The following is a 21454-nucleotide window of genomic DNA, read 5'->3' as shown; positions in this document are numbered from 1 at the left end:
ACCATTCATTCAATAATGTTATTCGCACAAAATCATAAGTGTTCCTTTTTTTTTCCCTCATAAACGGTGCATGTGTCTTGCATATATGATGATACCCATATATGGAATATGTGGGGTCTTATTAATATTGGGTCCATGTACAAAATCACATGGGATTGGTTATTTTATTTGGATCCTTACTATATATACTCAGTATACAATACTATGTTTTCTTATTGAAAAAAAGAAAGAAAACTTTTCTTGTTTTTGTCCAGGACATATAACGTACAACCATTGATAATTCATATGCAAATAAAAGAAAAATATAATAATATTTGTGTGGACATATTTACTACAGAGAAAAACTAGTGGAGAAAGAAAGAAAAAATGAAAGGATATTATTTGAGACATTGAGAGGTTTTATAAGAAACTTTATCTTCTTAACATTTAATAACAAGGCTTCTTGTATACCCCACTCAAGATAATAACAATCTAATGGGTATCTCATTATTATTTTATTCGTTTAATTATTATTTGATTTGCCTTCTGATTTGGCTTAGGAAGTAAAGTGACTTTTCCAAAAAGAAGATAAGGTGTCTTTTCTTTTTTATTGATAGTTTAAGTGAGCTGCGGAAATAGATATGGTCATACGTTTGATGGTTTAGGGTGTTACTGATAAACTTGAAAAGTCCATTTTAAGCAACGAAAAATTAATATGGATGAATTGTAATGTTTAACAATATTTATTATAAAATAAAGTCTTATACAAAAAAAAATGCTATTGTATTTAATTAAAACATATTTAAAAATTATTTTAGTCATTTAAATAAGAAAATTATTCGGTTGAATTTTAAAAAATATAAAGTGTTATTTTCTCCACATAATAAAGTGTTATTTTAATTTTTTTGCCGTCGTATTTAACATATATAATAACAATTTGAACTTATCGAACTCTGCCTGCAACTCACTAGAAAATGGAGTATGCGTGTCCTATTATTATGCGATCTATTGGAGAACAACATTAGGATTGGTCAGTATATTTGGATTCTAGCTATATCCAAAATATGATATATATCATGGAAAAACAATTGCAAATTTTTTTAAATCTAAGAATTAATATAGTATTATACTTATATTTTTTTCATATTTATTTTATATACTTATCTTCACATTATTAAGTTACAATCTCTTATTCTCTCGTACCGCATTCACTATTGATTGCGATTATAATTAAATGATATGGAAATAAATATATACAATAGACATAATAATTCATCCTTTAAAAAATATTTTTTATAATCCTACAGAGACGTCCTTATTATTTTTGACAAATATTATATTTTTGTATTATTTTTTTATAATATTTTGTAATTATTTTTTTTTATTATTTAATCAAAATCAAATTAATGACTCTTCTTTAATATTATTTTATAATTATTGATTTTATTTTAATCCAACAAAAAAAATAATTTAAAATATTATAAGGGAAAATAGGTTTAAATATTATTTTTGTATTTTTTTTATTTTTGGTAGACTCTCATTATCATTATTTTATTAATTTGACTATTATTTGGTTCGTGTATCATTAAAATAAAGTGACTTTACGAAAAAATTAAATAAGAAAAAGGCAATTAAAACTGAAGTGACTTTTCTTGAGATTATTCAAAGTGAATAGTTGAGATTGATAATTGATATTGACATCTGCGTCGATGATTGAGGGTGTTGTTCAGAAACTTCAAATCTTCATTATAATTGATAAAAAATAGGATATGACTAAATTTGTAATGTTTGAAAATATTTATTAAATATTTTTTTATTGGAAACTATATTTATTAAATGTTAAATTTTATATTAAAGATACTTTTATAAATGTTACAATTCATTACAAATATCTATTATAGCTGTTATTATTATAAAAATTCACGTATTTTGTGGGTGTCATATTTGTAAAGTGGAGGTCTTTGACTCTTACAAAATATATTTATAGCGTTTTTCACAAATGCCAGTATTGCATGTGCCACAATATTTTGTGGAATTCACTATTTGTTAGAGTATTTTGTGGATGTTTCAGACCCTCATAAATATTGCAATTTATGACATTCTCTAACCTTCACCATATGTTTGACTTTCAGTAGGTTAAAGACCTCCACAAAATATTTCACTTCCTGTAAGGTGCAAACTGCCACAATTTGTTTAGCATTTTTTGCGACACTAAACCTTCGGCTATTTGACCATTTTATCATTCATTAATTAATTAATAACTATTTTGTCCCTGATTCGAAACTATCTACCAATTTTCCCCTCTTTAATCGACTACTTTACATTTTTAATCGACTAAATGGTTGTTGGGAGATTTAATCGACTAAATCTCCCTACTTAAACAAGTCAGTATGATTTTAATCGATTAAGTAGGGAGATTTAGTCGACTAAATCTCCCAACAGCCATTTTTGTCTGTTTTGGCCATTTAGTCGATTAAAAATGCAAGGTTGTTGATTAAAGAGGGACAGATTGATAGATAGTTTCGAATCAGGGACAAAATAATTATTAATTAATTAATAAGGGGCAAAAGGGTGAAAAAGCCCTAAACCTTCCCTATTTATCTTATTTCATGGAGCTTCAGACTGTTAGTATGTTTATATTTGTTAAATTAGTAATTCATAGAAAAAGAATAAAGAAATATAAAATATCTATAGAAAAAGATTAAAAATATGTGATACATTATACATAGTCAAATAAAACATACTCAAGCCTAAAAAAAATTATTTAAAAAAACAGATTATATACTTTCTTTTACATGTTAGGCTTATAAATCGGCCTATATCATATTATTTATTTCGAATAAAATTATTATTTTAACGATTTTGAATAATAAAGTAATATTTTTTTAATTATTGAATATATAATAGGATCAAACAGAATAACAAGCCTAAGATAAGATTTTTATTTTTAAAACATAGGTAATACCACACATATAATTTGAGCTTATATAAGGCTAACAGACCAGAATAGCTTAAAGTATTTTACATAAGCTTGAGCTATTTAAACCAAAGTCTAGCCCAACCCAACTTATTTACACCCCAGATCAGAACTTCTACTAATGTATAATTTTTCAATTGCCAATGGAGTGAAAGTAATCTCTATTAATTCACATACTATATACCGACGAGTAAGGGATATGCATGAAGCGTTCGATTTAGGCTTTATGCCGAATCGGTTTTAATCGATCAGTTTAAAAATCGATCAGTTTAAAAATCGAACTGATTTTGCCTTTTCCAAAAAAAAATTCTAAACTAGTTTAAAATTAGTTTCGAATCAATTTATGGTTTAAAATCGATTTTGATATAGAATTAATTCAAAACCACTTTAAAATCAGTTTGGACATATTCAAAATCATATCAAAATTAATCCAAAATTTAAACTGGTTCGGTTTTGGAGCAAGCAAAGGAGCTAAGTTGGTAATAAGGTTTTGGATTTAGGATTATACAAGTGGATTATATCTCAGAATCTTCAAGTTGAGCAAAATCTATATGAGTTTACTGTTGTTTATTGACATCTAATGGGCATAATAATGCATCCGAACTGTTCAGAAGCACAAGCCCGAGACAGAGAGGGACAAAAGACTTCGGATTTGAACCGAACAAGGACCTAAGAGACCTATTGTCGAACGAAATGTGGTGTCAAACTTATCCAGGTCCATTCAGATCTTCACAAAAGGAAAACAAAGAATCGATTAAATACCAAACGATAATAGTTCAATTAGCAATAGGAAACTGAGTAGACGAGGTGAGAGTATGTGTTTGATTATTTTTATTACCAACTTTCGGAGTGATTAAAACCTTAATTGCGGACTCACCTCGAATCAGACTAGTAGAGAAGCCATGAACCGATTAGAATATCTAAAAAAAATTAAATGGCTTCCTAAAATTATGACTCAACGAGGAACAGAGATGATAAGAGGCAATCTGTGAGCTAAAATTTCCGGGCCTCAACAAATATGGGTGGTTGCACTATCAGTCAGTTAGTACGTAATTTTTTATTTTATTTTAAACCAGTTGAATAAGGTAGGTTATAACTAGTTTTTTTTAATACAACTCAATAGGAAGGATTCGAATTTATAATTACTGATTAAACTTAAACAATTTCATATCAGTTGATTTATATGCCTGGTATGATGATTTTTATTCATAGTTTGATAGATTACAGGGCATTCACATTTTTTTAATTCAAAAATATAGTTCCGTTCAAAATTTATCAATATAGATTATGTTGGTAATAAGTAACGAACCGAGATTATATTTTAAAACAAAATGACAGGAACATAAAGTTCTTCCACCTGGATCTGTAGTAGCCTTGTTTTCCGATTATAAATGTTTCATATCCAAATTTTACTTGAATCATAGACCTTTCTTCTGTTTTTGTCTTTACCCTTATAGAAAATCAACGGCTAGACCCAGAGTTAAAAAATTTGGCTCACCTTAATTCAGACGAAAAAATTGTAAACACGGGGACACTACTAAAGTGGTGCTAAAGCCTCAACAAAAAAAAAAAAAAAAAGAATGGCGCTAAAGCTTGATTGCATTTTCAATGCGATTGCGGCTGCCACATTACCAAAGACAAGTTAGATAAGGATATTGGATTCTCACGCAACACTTACATCAATCTCCATTCAAGATAAAAAAAAATAACACAAAAGCTATTTTCTCTGCCTTTCATTTCAGGGATTGGGACAAGAAATAGGATGGCCAATTGTATAATTCTAGAAACCTTCTTCCTATGAATCAATTTTATCTTGTCGGTATTTTGTCAATAATGTTTGTCCCGATGCTCCCCCAGTCACCCACCAGTGAGGTAAAGGCACAATGTTTCTAATACAAAAGATCTACTTCTCTATAATTACGTAAATAGCATAGCAAGAAAGCAGCCCAAATCCTCGTGTAATGCAACTAACTATACACGTGTGATAATTTGGTGTAATTTCAAATTTATTAGCGAAAATTATGTAAATTATAAAATGTCTGAGTTTCACTCAGGACTACGACGTAATTCTTTTCAAATTTCGTTATTAAAATGTGAATATCAAATAGGTTGTTCAATTGACGACACAAAGTTAAGTAATTTCTCTTCCCACCAAATATATATTCGAGAAAGGGTGAAAAGCTTTAAATATGACTAACAAACAGAGGCGGAACTAGAGGGGGCTAGGATGGGACCCTGTCCTCCTTAAAATTTGATAGAAAAAAATTATATATATAAATGGTATTTTAATAATATTAAAAAATGTGTGTGAGTGGATAAATTACTGACATGCGTAAGCGTAAAGAGGAAGCACAAAATCTCAACGGTTCAAATCAAACTTTTAAAAATTGTTCAGCTTGCAATTGCAAGAGAAGACAACTGAAGAGGAAGCACAATCATTTTCATTGAAGGGGACGTGGGAATCAATCTTGAAACACTCTTCAAAAAAATTTCGGGATTGTTTAGTTAATTTTAATGATATTATATTAATTTTTCCATCACACGGGAAAAAAATAATTCCACCCCTTCAATAGTAATCTTCCCCAACTATTTTATATAGAAAAGCAAATAATGGGAAAAAAAAATTTCAGCTATATTTTAACTTCACCTCCTACCAAATATAGGCAAATAATTTTTCAACCCCATTTTTCTAGGAAAAATTTTTTCACCTCCTACCAAACATGTGATTGTGATATTAAAAAATTGTATTCTGTTCTTCTAAATTATTCTTAATCTCTTTAAATTTCCAACAATTTTAGCTATAAAAAGAATGAAAGGACATATATAACTTTGTGGGTATCTAATTTATTGATAATGGATAACATGATTTATTTATGGGTTCACCTCTTCTCCAGCAATAACATATGAAACTTTTTGTAGCAAACATATTTACACATGTAGATTCTGACATTTTAAAAAAAAAAGAAAAAAGTCAGAATTTGCATGCGTAAAATAAAATCAAGAACAAGCTTTGAAATAAACTAGAAGACCAATTTCTTGATGATTCTTTGATTACATACATTAAAAAAGAAATTGTTTTGAATTTTAACACGAATTCAATTATATGAGTTTAACAATAAGAAAATACGTAAAATAAGAGTCAAATGAAGTGGTCTTAATCTTTGTAATAGATTACTTTTAATTTTTTTTACATTAGGTCTGTATTATATTTCAAATATTTTTATTTATAATATAATATTTTTTATTTTCGCCCCTCCTCATTAAAATTCCTACGTCCGCCACTGCTAACAAAGTTTATATAACATCTTCTGTATCTAGTTAGTATAAAGAATGTCACATTGTTTCTTAAATCATATCTCAAATGAAATAAGAAGAACTATAAAATTATATAGAGATATAAGATTCTAAAGCAACGGTTATAAAAAGAAGACATATATCAAAACATCCTTAAAATGTAATTATACATTAAACAAAAAGTCAAGTTCCCCTAGTACATTCTGGAATAGACTAGACTACTACGTCATCTAAATTAAAAAGAAATGTTTCTACTCTACCGGGGTAGAAAATTAAAGTCACTCCACGAGTATACAAAATAACTTTGAACTTCGTACGGTCCTCAAAGTTATTAATCATGGTACTCCATCCATCTCCAAGGATACACATACTAGGCATCTTTATTTTCTGGAAAAGTTAGTATAAACACAAACACATGTGAGATAAATCTCAGTAATATTGGAGTTTTCAAACTATAACCAGTCCAGTCACTTTAACGAAAAATATCATTATCTCAAAGCATGTTTATGATATGAAAATAATAACTGGAATAATAAACATAGAAAAGAACACGTAACCTTTAACTAAAACTACTAAAGCTCAAAACTTTGTAGGTCTCTGCATGTGAAAGGTTCTGATTGGCAGAGCTCAAGCCACGTAAGACTTCCCTAACCAGATTACTGTATGAACCCAAACCTTTGGGAGTAGGTTAACATCAGAATTATTTAGTTAAAGATTACATGTTTCGTTGATATTCATTTGGTATCAAAGGAGTTCATTAGTTTTGTAGTCTTGATTCAGTATAATTCTTATAATCAATAGGAGCATGGTCATCAAATCCACAAAACCAAAGTTTAGCAGACAAAACAAGAGAAAAAAAACCCAATATTACCTTGTAACGCTCGGCCACTTGCAGGATTAATGACTATCCCCACAACGCAAACTAGACCCATCCCAGAATTGCTCCAAGTCAAGAATGCTTAACTATGGAGTTCTTAAGTTATGGGCTATCAAAAAGTATATGCATCATGTTATTGTCAATTGTACAGTCTGCCCTCGTCAGCGCTCGGGATGTTACCTACCCACCAGCTTCCACATGGTTCATCCTCGAACCACAACGTACTGGGACAGAGGCCCTGCTCTGATACCACTTGTAATGTCCGACCACTAGTAGAATGAACTATTGTCCCCACAAATCAACACTAGACTTTTCAGCGTGTTTTGTTCTTATTCACATACTTCCTGAGAAACTTCCCAAGATCCCGGAATTGCTCCAAGTCAAGCACGCTTAACTATGGAGTTCTTAAGTTATGGGCTATCAAAAAGTATATGCATCTTTTTAGTATAGGTAGTACGTATTAATTCATTTAAGTCATTCTCATATGTACAGTCTCATACCTGAATAACCTCTGGATCCTACTGTCACAGCCCTCTGGACTCTAGGCACTAGGATTTTCGACTGGTAGTACATTCCAACTCACATGTCAAAGGACTATCTACTTTCCACCCTCGTCAGTGCCTGAGATCTTATAGTTGAAGCTTGTAGGATACTCGCTTCAAAGAGGTAATTAAAGTTGGTACAAATATATATATATATATATATATATATATATATATATATATATATATATATATACAACAAATTGCTGTATAAAATTATTTTTTTAATATAAGTTCTTGAAGTCATTGATTTGATACGCGACTTAATATAAATTTATTTATTTTAATATTATATTGGTAAATTCTTAAATGTTGACGAGCTTACCCTAAAAACATTCTTAATAATCACAAATTATACAAACTTTTAATGAGGCCTCTTAAATGTTGAGGAGCTTACCCTAAAAACATTCTTAATAATCACAAATTATACAAACTTTTAATGAGGCCTCTTCAATTGTATCACAATCTCTTTAATATTTGGTCGAGTCAAATCATAGATTCTAATATCATTGTTAGAATGAAAAAAGGGAGTCTAAAATCATTACAAGAGCTCATTCAATGGACTTAACGGCAAATTATAATAAATGGGATTCAATCACATATGAACCCAAATAAGAAAGGAAAAGAAAGAATAATTTCAATAGCTTCCTCAAATTATGTGATACAGTAGATGATAACATCCAAGATCCAACTACTAACAAAAACAAAAAAGTAGCTTACAAGAAGCAATTGTGGGGTAACCTTTCCAGGCCCTAACAATGTGTGAATGCACTTGGCCCTTCTTTTTTCTTTATTTAGGTGATTCATATTTAATAATGTAAGCTTGATTGCATTTACAGCTTGCCAGATTCGATATGCTCCCTCGAAAATAACAGGGCCCAGAGAGAGACCCATTGTTGATTGCTTCTTCTTTCAGCCCACAGAGACAGAGTCCACAGTTTTGCTACGCGCAACAACTTACCTCTTGCATGCATCATGCATGTTTGTTCTAGTTTATTTTAAATAATAATAATAATAATCGGTTTTGAGTGCCCTAAGATTATTTAGATTTTGTGCATAAAGCATGTGGAGTAAGTAGAATAATGTGGTAATGTTACAATATGGTTGTTCATAAGGTCTCAGTTTACAAATGGAAATTATCAGGGGAAAGGAGAGGAACTGAAAATGACAAAGTGGATAGGTAAAAAAAATGACATGAATTGGACCGTGGAATTGTTCATTTTCCTAGAACGATAGTCATAAGCTAATTAATATATGAAGATGATTCATGAACCAATTATAAAGTATTAAATTTGAAAAATCATGACCATACAAGATGGAAATATCGTTGGATCAATGTAAGCGATCTAACGGTGAGATTGATTGGTAGTACATGATAGTAACACAACTTAGTTGTTACAATATCATTCCTCTATATATATATATATATATATATATATATATAGGGTCAAGATCATTTTACACAAGTGTAAGTTACACTCTTAATCTTGTCTGTTGATTCCACTTATATCGAAGGGCTCTAATTTTTTAGTAATGTGAGCCATTGGATACAAGTAAATCAATAGTCAAGATTGAGTGTAAGACTTCTAACTCTTACACCAGTGTAAGAATATCCTGCCCCATATATATATATATGGGGTTTACATTTATGCAGCTGCTATACGTGCAGCAATCAAATACTTGCCATATATATATTTGAAAGTATTAAATGCGGAAAATCATAACCATACAAGTAGGGGTGAAACTGGGCCGAGCCGGCCTACAGGGGCGTACGGCTCGGCCTACGTCAGGCGTCCGACCTGACTTAGTATATTTCGTAAAACAGACCGGACTTGGGCCTTGAAAAAGCTTGTTTAATATAAAGTTCATAGACTCACTTTCACAAGGACTGGCCTATAAGTCTACAGACCAGCCTATATTGTACTATTTATTTCAAATAAAATAAAGAGGAAGGTTATACTTACAACCTATTTTTGTTTATAACCTTTTACAACCATAATCTTAATCGTTGATTTTCACCAATCAACGGTTATTATTTTCACAAATTAAATTTATTAATTAATTATTAATTCACAATAAATGATAACCGTTGATTAGCGGAAATCAACGGTTAAATTATGGTTGTAAACAAAAATAGGTTGTAAGTATAACTTTCCTCTAAAATAAAATGGAATAAATATGCCTTGAAGAAAAAACAAAAGAAATAAATTTAATCAATTGCAATTATTTTATAACTTAATTATATTCGATTATATTTTAATAGAAATTTGACTTTATTTCTTATGTAGGAAGATTGAACATATTAGATTGTGTATATGAATATATTAAAAGGTTTTTGGGAGAGGTTATACTTACTACAAGCATTATGATGCGTTTGTTGGATTCATGTAGTTATTTTAATTTACTTAGTATGAATTTGTTTGTTAGATTTGATGAAATATATGTTATTTAGTTTAAGCATTTTGCTTTTGAAAGTGACTTAAATGAAGATTGTATGAGTTTTTTTGTGATTCATGATTCTGTTTGGACGTTGAAATTATGATTTTTGGTTTAGCAACAGAATTTGAGTATTTTGTAAAGTTGATTCATGGTTATGCTTGGAAGTTAAAAATTAACAGGCTAGGTCAGACCATTTGTTTTTTTATAAACGGGTCAAGTCAGGCTAACAGTTAGACTCGTACTAGGCTTGGGTCAGGCCAAATTGAAATTTTTTTACGTAGGCTTGGGTTTTTCGAGACAATGTTTGGCCTAGCCCAGCCCACTTTCACCCTTACATACAAAGGATGAAAGCATTAAATGTGGAAAATCATAACCATACATCTGTTGATGTTGTACGTAAAGCGGCTGCAGAAATGATTTTACTTATATATATATATATATATATATATATAATTTCTCATATTATACGAAACAAAATTATTTCATGCACACACAAAAAAATGAGTGAGATCCATTAAAAAGAGAAGAAAGAAAGAAAATAATAGGTCTCACCCACTTTTTAGCGTATGCATGAAATAATATGTATATAATGATTTTCACTTTCAAAACAAAAAAAAATATAAAAAATATTTATTTCCATAACTATTCTACAAAATAATTTTAAAAACAAAAAAAATCACAATACAATCAAATAGCTCTATATTCCCATATATATTGGGTTTAAATTATCTTCTTTTATAGAAGACAACTATCTCATGTTAGTGAGACATAAGAAGTTGTGTCATTCTTTTTTTATTTTTAAAAAATGGTGGGATCCACATAACTTGTTTCTATGCACGAGGTAAGTTATCTTGGAGATTAATAAATCTCATATATATATTATGGCTAAATCAAATAGATACAAAATCTTGGCTCCTGAAAAATCTTCTCCCCCATGATCTCCTCATACTCATTGTGACGATCATTGTTCTCTTTTTGCTTTGCCCATCTTGCATGGAAACATGAAGCATCTTCTATAATGTCTGAGGAGGCAGCAGCAATAACAGTGGAAGCTTGGTTTCTAATCTTGGGACGTACAAACAAAGACAGAAGAAGTACAAGAGAAGCCATAGCATGAAGTATAATGAATTCCAAGTTTTAATTTAACCTAACGAACCAGTGAGCAATTGCATTGGTTTATATAAGTCTAGAAATTGATGAGACTTCCCATTTTTATTACTACAGAATAGATTAGGCTAAGGAGCTACAAAAGTTGGTTGGGGGTTGTTGCCTTTTTGGGTATTTTCATCCCTTTTTTCAACATCTGTTTGCTGGGCTAATTATGGCATAATATATGGGTTCACAGTTCACTTGTTGCTCTCTACTCCCTCGGCCCCACAGCCCACCTGTAAAGAAGATAATTTAACTCTAAACAATACAAAATTTAAAAGAAGAAAAAAAAAAGTTGAAAATAGCATGTGCTCTTTAAGAAATGCTTACTAAAAGATTAATTTATTCTAATAGTGTATTCTAATTTAATATATAGGAGTGGATTTATAAAAAATTAAAAGAGTAAGCAGTTGAGATTTGAAACATAATATATAAAAAAAGAAATTTAAAATGATTAATTTTTATAATTTTAAAAAAATTAAAAAATACTAAAAATGATAAAGTGTGCGTTTGGGTGATTTTTTTTTTCCTATTTGAAGAATTTTATGTGTATGGATAACAATTTTTAGAAAAAATTTTTTAAAAAAAGCTAAAATAGTGCTTTTAAAAAAAATTAGGATTCGTTCTTAAAAAAGCAAAAATTAAAAGTTAAATATTTTTTTTAAAAAAATACAATTTTACTTAAATCCGACTCCAACCACTCCACCCTACTACGCCATATATTCAGTAATTTTATATATAAAAAGTATTTATTAATTTTAATATTCAAATAATTTTTTTATTTAAAAATACTTTTTATATGGTTCATTCATATATAAAAGGAAAAAGTATTTGTCATTTTAAATGACATAAAGTTATGTCATTTTAAGATAAAGATAAACACATAATAAATTTTTTATTTAAATTTTAAATTAAAAAAAATTACTCACTTTCTCTCTCTCATGATTTTCATTTTTTGTATTTATCTCTCTCCTAAAATGATATAACTTTTGTCATTTAACACGAGAAACACCAAACCCTAAAAGGGAATAACTTTAACTTTTAAAAAAATTTCATTCTCAAAAATATAAGTCATAAAAAGTTACTTTTAAAAAAATTTATTCAAACGGGCCCAAAGTCATGTAAAGGGAGCCCAATGAAAATTTATCTTATTTTTAAAAGTTATGCTTTATTTTATTACATAAAAATGAAGGGAATTCTTTTTTTATTTTTACTGCAGAAAATATTTTTCTGATACATTAACATAAAAGTGAATGAGTCTTAATGTAAAGTGAAAAAAAAAAAATTAATAAAATTTAGTTAATTTTATATAAATACGGATGATAAATATTTTCTGCATCAAAAGCAGAAACATTAAACTAAAAACAGAAATACTAAACTAAAAAATAATTATAACACTTGAAAATTTTATTAAAAATACATTACTGAACGATTACCCCAAACACAAAAATAGAAAAGTACGTTACTGGAACTAAAAATTCTAACCTAAACCATAATAGCAAAGACTAGAAGTGCTGAATACATACATAGATAAGAATAACGAGATTCCTATATTTTTTATTTCTTAAATCTTTTTTCTCCAATTTTAGAAAAAGCTTATGCTATTGTACATTACGTGTGGTTTTGCACTTCTGCCGATGATTACAAGCACAGCTACTTTCCCTTCAAAGGAGTGGTCTTTATAACGAACGTAATAGCAACTAAAAGATCTCTATTTTGGTTGATATATATATATATATATATATATATATATATATATATATATATATATATATATAAGATTTCACTGCCAACAATCAAATGAAAGAATTATTATCGTCAACATTTTTGAGGTTTAATAATATAATCCTGAAAAAAAAATTGACAATATATGTTAAGTACAAACAAATAGTGTCTAAAAAGCTTATGAAACAATCAGATAAAAATAATATAATTGATTCATTTAGCAAAGATTTTATAAGTGTGTAAGTCCATACAATATTTTAAACTCAAAATCATAATTCTTAAATGTTCCTTTATAAACTGCAAACCTCATAAATAACCTGTTTTTTTAAAGGTTGAGAGACAAATAACCTTTGACTGAAAAGTAAAGGGGGCCACAAATGAAAGATAGAGTTGCTTACTTGACTGTAATAAATAAATGAAAGTATTTCTTGAGATAATTTATTTTCAATGACTCTTAAAATTATATCGTTTTAAATTAATAAATGATGTTTTGGTAAAATTTATATGATAAAAAATATAGAAAAATATTTCTGCAATTACTACAGATAAGTTATCTGAATTTACTTCCAAAACGACGTCGTTTTGAGATTGAAAAATTAAAAAATTATAAATATAAAGACTATAATAACCCTGAAATAAATTAAAATTATAAAATCACTATGATTTCCGTCCTAAAACGACGTCGTATTGGACTTACTGCAGAAAAAGTGAATCCTAAAAAATAAACAAAATTATATAAATACCCTTCATTAATTCAAAACAATATAGTTTTATGGGTCATTGCAGATAATTTATCTCCAGATACATTTTACCCATAAATAAATAACATAGAATCGCCCAAAATTTTATGTCTTCTACACAGATATTTTCAACTTTAACTTTTTCTCAATTAATTTTTCTCAATTAACTTCTACACGCAATATATTAATTGGAGTTGAAAAATATTGTAATTTATCACTTGTTTTTATTTTTTGAAATAAGTTTTAAAGTATTATCTACCATTGGACTTGGTTGGGCAAGGTTTTAAAATATTGTATGTGTTAAGTCACTACAATATCCACATCACCATTATCTGAAATTAGTTAGGATGATGTTAACTCACTAACGATTTGACCATTAATCTCTATATTAGTTGTATTAAGTCTCAACTTTTGATTAATATTTTTTATTATAAAAATCATATGAACTGATTATTTTAATTTCTTAAAATAAAATAATAGTTTTACCAAAACTCAACTACTCAATTCTCAATAAAAAAGGAAAAAAAATCCTGAGGCTCTAGCAAAACTTGCAGCCCATAAACGGCCATTCAGAGGCCACACCGTCTTCTGAAGGCGGCATCATAACCACTATATAAACAGAGGGTACATACCCAGGTATGATTATCTAATTCATTAAGAATACACAACACCTGTGACCGATACTGACTTAGGCATCGGAGCGTCATCGCAGGTACCCCATTCAGTGTCAGCCATTGCGCCAACAAAGGATTAGAGGCTCCACAACATCATCAACATCCTCCAGCCCTAGAAGCAGATCCACGTCCTCATATCAACCGTTTGTGATTAGGCCCAATACACCTTGGTCTGTCCATACTGTATTTGGTCCTATCAATAACCATACATCTGTCGTTGTTGTACGTAAAGCAGTTGCAGAAATAATAACCATACATCCTATATATATAGGGTCAGGATCATTTTACACCAGTGTAAGTTACACTCTCAATCTTGTCCGTTGATCCTACTTATATCTAAGGGCTCAAATTTTTTTAGTAATGTGAGCTATTGGATACAAGTTGATCAATGGTTAAGATTGAGTGTAAGACTTCTAACTCTTATACTGGTGTAAGAATATCCTATCTCATACATATATATATGGAAAGGGATCTTTTGACTCCAAAAGTCTTACTCCTCATCCCAACCTTTGATTTATGTTCATCTAACGGTTATAATTTAATAAGTTATAACAATTAATTAATTATTAATTCAAATAAATGATAATATATATATATAGGGACATGATATTCTTACACCGGTGTAAGAATTAGAAGTCTTACACTCAATCTTGATCATTGATCCACTTGTATCCTTATATCCAATGGCTCACATAACTAAAATATTAGAGCCCTTAGATATAAGTGAAATCAATGGTCAAGATTGAGAATGTAACTTATACTAGTGTAAAATGATCCTGACCCATATATATATATATATATATATATATATATATATATATATATATATATATATCCTTTAACACCAGTGTCAAATTTAAAATTTGACACCTCATCTGATAACTGTTAGATCAAAAAAGATCAATGGTGTCACATGCTTACAAATCAGAGTCATTGATCTTTTTTGATCTAACGGCTCTCAGCTGAGGTGTCAAATTTAATTTTAAATTTGACACTGGTATCAAAGGTTGCTATATATATATATATATATATATATATATATATATATATATATATAAAAGATTTCACTGCCAACAATCAAATGAAAGATAGAGTTGCTTACTTGACCGTAATAAATAAAGGATTTTATTAATCTCATGTTAAAGGAGATAACTTATCTTATGTCATAGAGATAAACTTGTGAGTTCCACCACTTGAAAAATAAAAAAGAAAAGAAAAGAAAAAGATGGCACAGTTATCGAAAGATGTATAGGAGAGAAACTTATCACATGTAACATAAGAGTAGTTTTTCCCATAAATAAATAACATAGAATCACCCTAAATTTTATGTCTTCTACACAGACATTTTCAACTTTTAACTTTTTCTCAATTACTTTTTTAACTCCAACTATAATTATAATAAATTGTATGTGTTAAGTCACTACAATATCCACATCACCATTATCTGAAATTAGTTAGGATGATGTTAACTCACTAACGATTAATAATCTTGACCATTAATCTCTATATTAGTTGTATTAAGTCTCAACTTTTGATTAATATCTTTTATTATAAAAATCATATGACTTGATTATTTTAATTTCTTAAAAAATAATAAAATAATAGTTTTACCAAAACTCAACTCCTCAATTCTCAAAACGAGCACGGCAGTATCCAGCATTTTTCACATACACGACAAACTTGACACTAATGTTGTTATAACGTAGCATAGGCAATAACATCAACAACACTAATCCAGATACGACTTCATAATTTAGTTTTAGCATATATTCAACATACCAGGTTAAACATAATTAATATAGGTCATCTAACTCATCATCATAGTTTCTTAGTGTAACATGTAGCCACTTCTAAGTCATTTGAAACCATTATTGATTGATAGCATTAAGCAGAATATTTTAACTGCAGAGGTTGTAAAACCCATATAAGTCACTATGAATCCTTTGAACACATTTTAGCCAGGGGGCCAGTTCATCTGTCTTCCCCCAATGAGGTGCACATGAATGTGGTAAACTGATTGGCCTGCAAAAAAAAACAAATCCTCATCTCAATAAAAATATAGAACAAACACTCACAAGAACCTACAAATCAAAATACAATATGATTGGTCAAAGTTCCTGCAATGACATGGAGAAGAACACTTACATCCGTTTGGCCCATCATTAATTACAATCCTGTAGCCATCATCAAGACCTTCTTGCTTTGCAACAAGCTTAGCTGTGTACAGAAGGTGGCCAAGAATCTCACAGTGCCTCTCCTCAGCCTGGAAACAATACCATACTAAATCAGTATATGATAACACATGTAGGTGGAGATCCAAGGTGTTGAAAAGTTTATGCATGCAGTTTGATTTGCCAATTGAAAAAGAAGTTGCCTATGACTAAGTGTAACTAATAAATGCCATCACCAGATATGTGTAATCAACTGGCACAAACAAAGATTCAGAATCAGCATAAGCAATTTAAAAGAATAATCATATGCAGTATATTTACAAAGCAATTCAAATTAACCACAACCCTGCCTAAATTTAGCACATCCACACAGCTAAGTATGGATCCTAAAATATGCAGCCCATTTCATAACTATAAGATTATAGACAATAGCGGTTTTATCTAGCACATGGATGGTAAATTACAGGGATTCAATTAAATAATTCTTCCAGAGTCATAGATTCCACAAATAATAACTTCAAAACAAAATCATTTACTAAATGAGTATATAAGTTGCACAATTTCTGCTATCAGCATGCTGATACTTAAGAAAATCCATTACTAATGTAAATTTCTTAATGTTATTTTTTAATGATTTTTATTTTTAAAAAAAGAACTTTTTACTTTATATAATAAATTAATGTATTAACTATACTGAACACATGTATATATGTGGTGCTTGTTTCCAAATGAACATCTGAGATAACATAATGTGCCTACTGACGCAGAAAAGCCTTTAACAAATACCTTGGATAGACCAGTTAACCCATCCCTAACTTTAGGAATGATTAGAATATGGGTAGGAGCTTGAGGAGCTATGTCCCTAAAGGCAAGAACCTGTCAAACACAAAAATGAAAGGATTATCAATTCCTATGACACACCATTAAATCAAATAGCATAGCTTCACCAGATAAAAGCTAATGATGACTTGCTTCTAAGAAATTTCTTAACATTTCGCAGAAGGTGCAATTAGAAGAATTTCCTCAAATCTATTTTTGGCAATTTAGTGATTATTGTTTTCCTCAGACCAACCTTCAGATCATATCATATATCAGAGGTTCCAGTGCAAAATATGGTCATGTTTCCTTTAGAACAAGATAAGAAATAAAAGTTCTATTCCAAAAGAAATTAGGAAATAAAATGTTCAATTATGTCTACAATCAGGCAAGGACTGAAAATATGTAATTGGAAACAATGTTCTTATCATGTAATTTAATTTCTTCAAGGGAGAAGGAAACCTAGAGAGAAGAGGGTAGGATAATATTTCAAGATGAACTCATCACTAACAATAAGAAAGAACAAAAAAAAATATTCTCAAGAAATCAAATCTATAAAGCATATTTAATTTCCAAACATTTTAACTATATATGAGTTTGGCCGAGTTTTACTTATGTCAAAGAAAGTAATCAAGCAGTAACCAAGACTAGAATACGAGTGCAGTAGAAAACTCACTCCAGCAAAGATTAACATAAAGAATTTGGAATATCCATATAGATTCATTAATTAGCAGGATCATATAAATTGATTGGCAACCTATTTCACCTCTGAACTTGAGCTATGTCTAAGAAAGTGCTATCCAGCAAGAAAACTAAAACTAGTTTCTTTTGAAGGTGGTCAATTCATTGAACCATTTAACATGTTCACCTGATCAACAAGTATAGACTCTAGAAAGTAAAGAAATGTTAACAAGAAGACTTCAGAAGCAACGCAGAAGAGCCAGAACTTTCATTAAAACTGTGGAAAACAAAACTGAACAGCACCTCTTAAGACAACAAATGAACTACAATACACATTTTTAGATCTTTTCTGTACTGTTTTAACTTTGGATAGCAAACTTCTCTATGTTATCATTTCTAGTAGGTGTGGCATTTGAAACATTATTTAATGTATAATACCCTATATCTGTAATTACAGTCACATCCTCAAACAAGGAGAGGAAAAAAAGGCACAACGCTATAATAAAGGTATGTTGGGAGACTCCATCAAGCATCAGACAGCACCTTATCATCCTCATAAACCACAGTAGAAGGAATTTCCTTATTGATGATCTTGTCAAATCTGTTCATCATAGAATACAAGAGAAAGGACGTAAATACAAGGAAATAAAAATAAATAAAATAAAATAAAAATCACAATAAATACATAGTATCATGTCCTGCTCCTGTCTCAAAGCACAAAAAGGCAGAACATCTGGATATTCAAATAAATGAGGTAAGCACACACACGCACCCAAAAAAAAAAAAGGGTAATTAAGCCATAATAGAAACAGCTAGCTTTCAAATTCAAACGGATTGCATCAAACATATATCTTTACAGAATTTTGTGGCCATAAGATTTCGCTTTTCAATTATGGGGAAACAAAAAAATAAAAATAAAGCCTAACTACATAAAAATGCAAGCTTTTCAGGGTTTTTCAAACTGACCGAGGAAATCAGAACATATAACAGATTACCCATAAAAAGTATTTGCAAGACCGGAAGATATTAAGCGCAAAAAAAAAAAAAAAAAAAAAAAAAAGAGAACAATGCAGGATCACATTGTGCAGAGATTATAGAAGCAACTGAAGAAAGAAGAGGAGGGAAAAGAGTGGAATCAAAAACTCACATGGTAGGAGCATCAGAGGGAGTGGCTGCAAGAGCAGCTTCTTTCTCTGAAGCCATGGAAAGGACCAAATGATGATGCCAAAACAACAATGGTGTCTCACTTTATAATATTGTTGCTTACTCTGGCCCTTGGTAACCCAATTGGGTCCTGTGTTTTTATTTTATTTTATTGTATGACTCTTCTACCAATCAGAAGTCACCGTTGAATTTATTTTATTTAATTTTAATCGTAATTTTAATTTACTAAAATTTAAAATTAAATTTATTTATTTTAAAATATTTTCACTTCAAATGAATGTTTTCATAAAACTTATATATGTTGGTAACTATCCATTCAAAAATGATTCATTTTATTAAAATCAAACCTTACATATAAGTTTTTAAATATAAATAACTTTCTTTGAAACTTATTCTTCGTCGAAATTAAATTTACAAAATTAAAATAGTCTAAATCAAGTTTATAAACTCTAATCTACATATACACAACAATTTTAACAATCACACTCCCCTCTTATAACCTAGTTATAAATTGAAATGGATCTAAATGCACAAAAAGTAATAGATACAAGTAAAATTATACAATAACAAACACATTTATATTAAAAAAATTAAAAAAAAAAACTTTTTAAAAAGTTGAAGTTATTTATCAATATTTAAAAAGTATTTTAAATCGAAGGACATTATTTTGGGGTTTTTTTTCCTAATTTTTATTTAAAAAAACTGCATCCATAAACACATATGAAATAAAATTAATATATTTTTATTGTAAAAAAACAGCTTCCAAAAAAAAATTCATCCAAAACATTCCCTAATTAGTTTTTGACGTAACCAATAATATATTTAGTTTATATTGGCACCATATGCCATTACCTTCAAAATGAAGAATGATATTTAGAATTTTTTTTTATAAATTCCTTATATATTATCCTCATCGTGAAATTTTTAAATCTAAATAAGGCACTGTCATGATTTATATTAAGAAGATATTAAGTTGAAGTGTCTAATGTTGCAATGTTACTTTTAAAAAATGAGAGGCTGTCTAAAATATTCATATCCAAATTTGATGTAGGTATTGAAACACAGGAAATTATAGTCTCATGTGGATGAGTCTTTGTGCTGGATTATTTTCGGGATGACAGCGCAGTATGTGTTGGGTTTCTACTTACAAAGAATCTTCTCCATGATGCAAATTGCAAGGTACAACATTGCCTATCTTTCATTTTAATTTAGACCTGAAATATTTTTCAACCTCTTCGCTCTTTTTATCCATTCGGACATTTATATATAGACTCTTATATGTATATAATATTTTAATTTTTAATTCTTAATTTTTAATTTTTTTTACTTCTTCACTGAAAAATAAAATAAAAAACCATTTTTTTCATTTGCAAGCTCCAACTCGAGACTAATGAATTTCTTATCATTTTAACAAATAATTATTGATTACTTTAGAATTTCGAAGTCATTGTAGGAACTGGATATAAGAAGTGATGTTTGTGGTAATATTCAGGGGCGAACCCACGTAGGCGCACATGACCGCACTTGCAGACATGAATATTTAAAAAAAAAATCTTAAAAAAAAGTTAGAGTTTGCAACAAATTTCTCCACACGCTACCTCTCCATTCTCTCTACTGCTGCAAATTTGATTGACTGAGACAACACGGTGGATCAAGGGAAACACTGCTTCTCTCTCTCTTGTACAATATCTTCATCTTGATGATAAGGATGAACTGTGGATTCAAAAAAAAAGACATGGACACGACTCTGAATCTTTGATGTTGTGCTTAACTGCCCTGTGCCTAGAATGTCAGAGGTATATGCTTGAATTTGCATACATGTAAATTCAAATACACACAATTAGTTGCCCTGCTTGCTTTCCTAAATTAGTAGATTGATAATACATTTATCTAATTTTCATTCAGCATTGTAGAATCAGTAGTACAAGTATTTATATCTTACCAGTTATACATTCTTAGTATAGTACACTCATAGAATAGTATGTAATTGTGCCTTGAGCGAAGTGATAAGAGTTGATATTTTGGCCTTCTTCATTTTTCGACAATCCTACCGTGTAAATAAACAAGTGTGATTTCTCTAACACAAGGTACCATCATCCCAGCTACTCCCATCGTTACCTCCCCATGGTCCCGCTATTATGCTATTCTTCTTGCTTTTTCCTTCCTATAAGAATGCATTAGATCATTGGTTTAAAGTAGCTAGAAAAGAAGCATACCAATTACACA

At 29.5% G+C, this 21454-nt stretch overlaps 1 protein-coding gene across 1 annotated transcript; it reads right to left on the bottom strand.

Moving 5' to 3' along the window:
- Window positions 1-16251: 16251 nt before the first annotated feature.
- LOC133300463 (adenylylsulfatase HINT1) lies at window positions 16252-19343 on the bottom strand. The gene is made up of 5 exons (XM_061500019.1): window positions 19212-19343; window positions 18608-18665; window positions 17354-17443; window positions 16542-16659; window positions 16252-16418 (listed from the first exon to the last, which is right to left on the bottom strand). Exons 1-5 carry the CDS (start codon window positions 19265-19267, stop codon window positions 16351-16353), a joined length of 390 nt encoding a protein of 129 aa, XP_061356003.1. The 5' UTR covers window positions 19268-19343; the 3' UTR covers window positions 16252-16350.
- Window positions 19344-21454: the final 2111 nt, after the last annotated feature.

This window comes from Gastrolobium bilobum, unplaced genomic scaffold, assembly GCF_033153095.1.
Source record: "Gastrolobium bilobum isolate Gb01-03AN ecotype WA unplaced genomic scaffold, APGP_CSIRO_Gbil_v1 utg83583, whole genome shotgun sequence".
Classification (NCBI taxonomy): Eukaryota; Viridiplantae; Streptophyta; class Magnoliopsida; order Fabales; family Fabaceae; genus Gastrolobium; species Gastrolobium bilobum.
Note: the sequence above shows the minus strand (reverse complement) of the source record. Positions and strands in the feature narration are given on the sequence as shown.

What these genes read in the sequence shown, in the direction of transcription:
- LOC133300463 (XM_061500019.1), bottom strand. Translation starts at nt 19,267, where the DNA reads ATGGCTTCAGAGAAAGAAGCTGCTCTTGCAGCCACTCCCTCTGATGCT. An exon ending in CCCTCTGATGCTCCTACCAT is followed by an intron (nt 18,666 to 19,211) that starts GTGAGTTTTTGA and finishes TATGATGAACAG; the next exon opens with ATTTGACAAGATCATCAATA. An exon ending in GGTTAACTGGTCTATCCAAG is followed by an intron (nt 16,660 to 17,353) that starts GTATTTGTTAAA and finishes TATTGTTTCCAG; the next exon opens with GCTGAGGAGAGGCACTGTGA.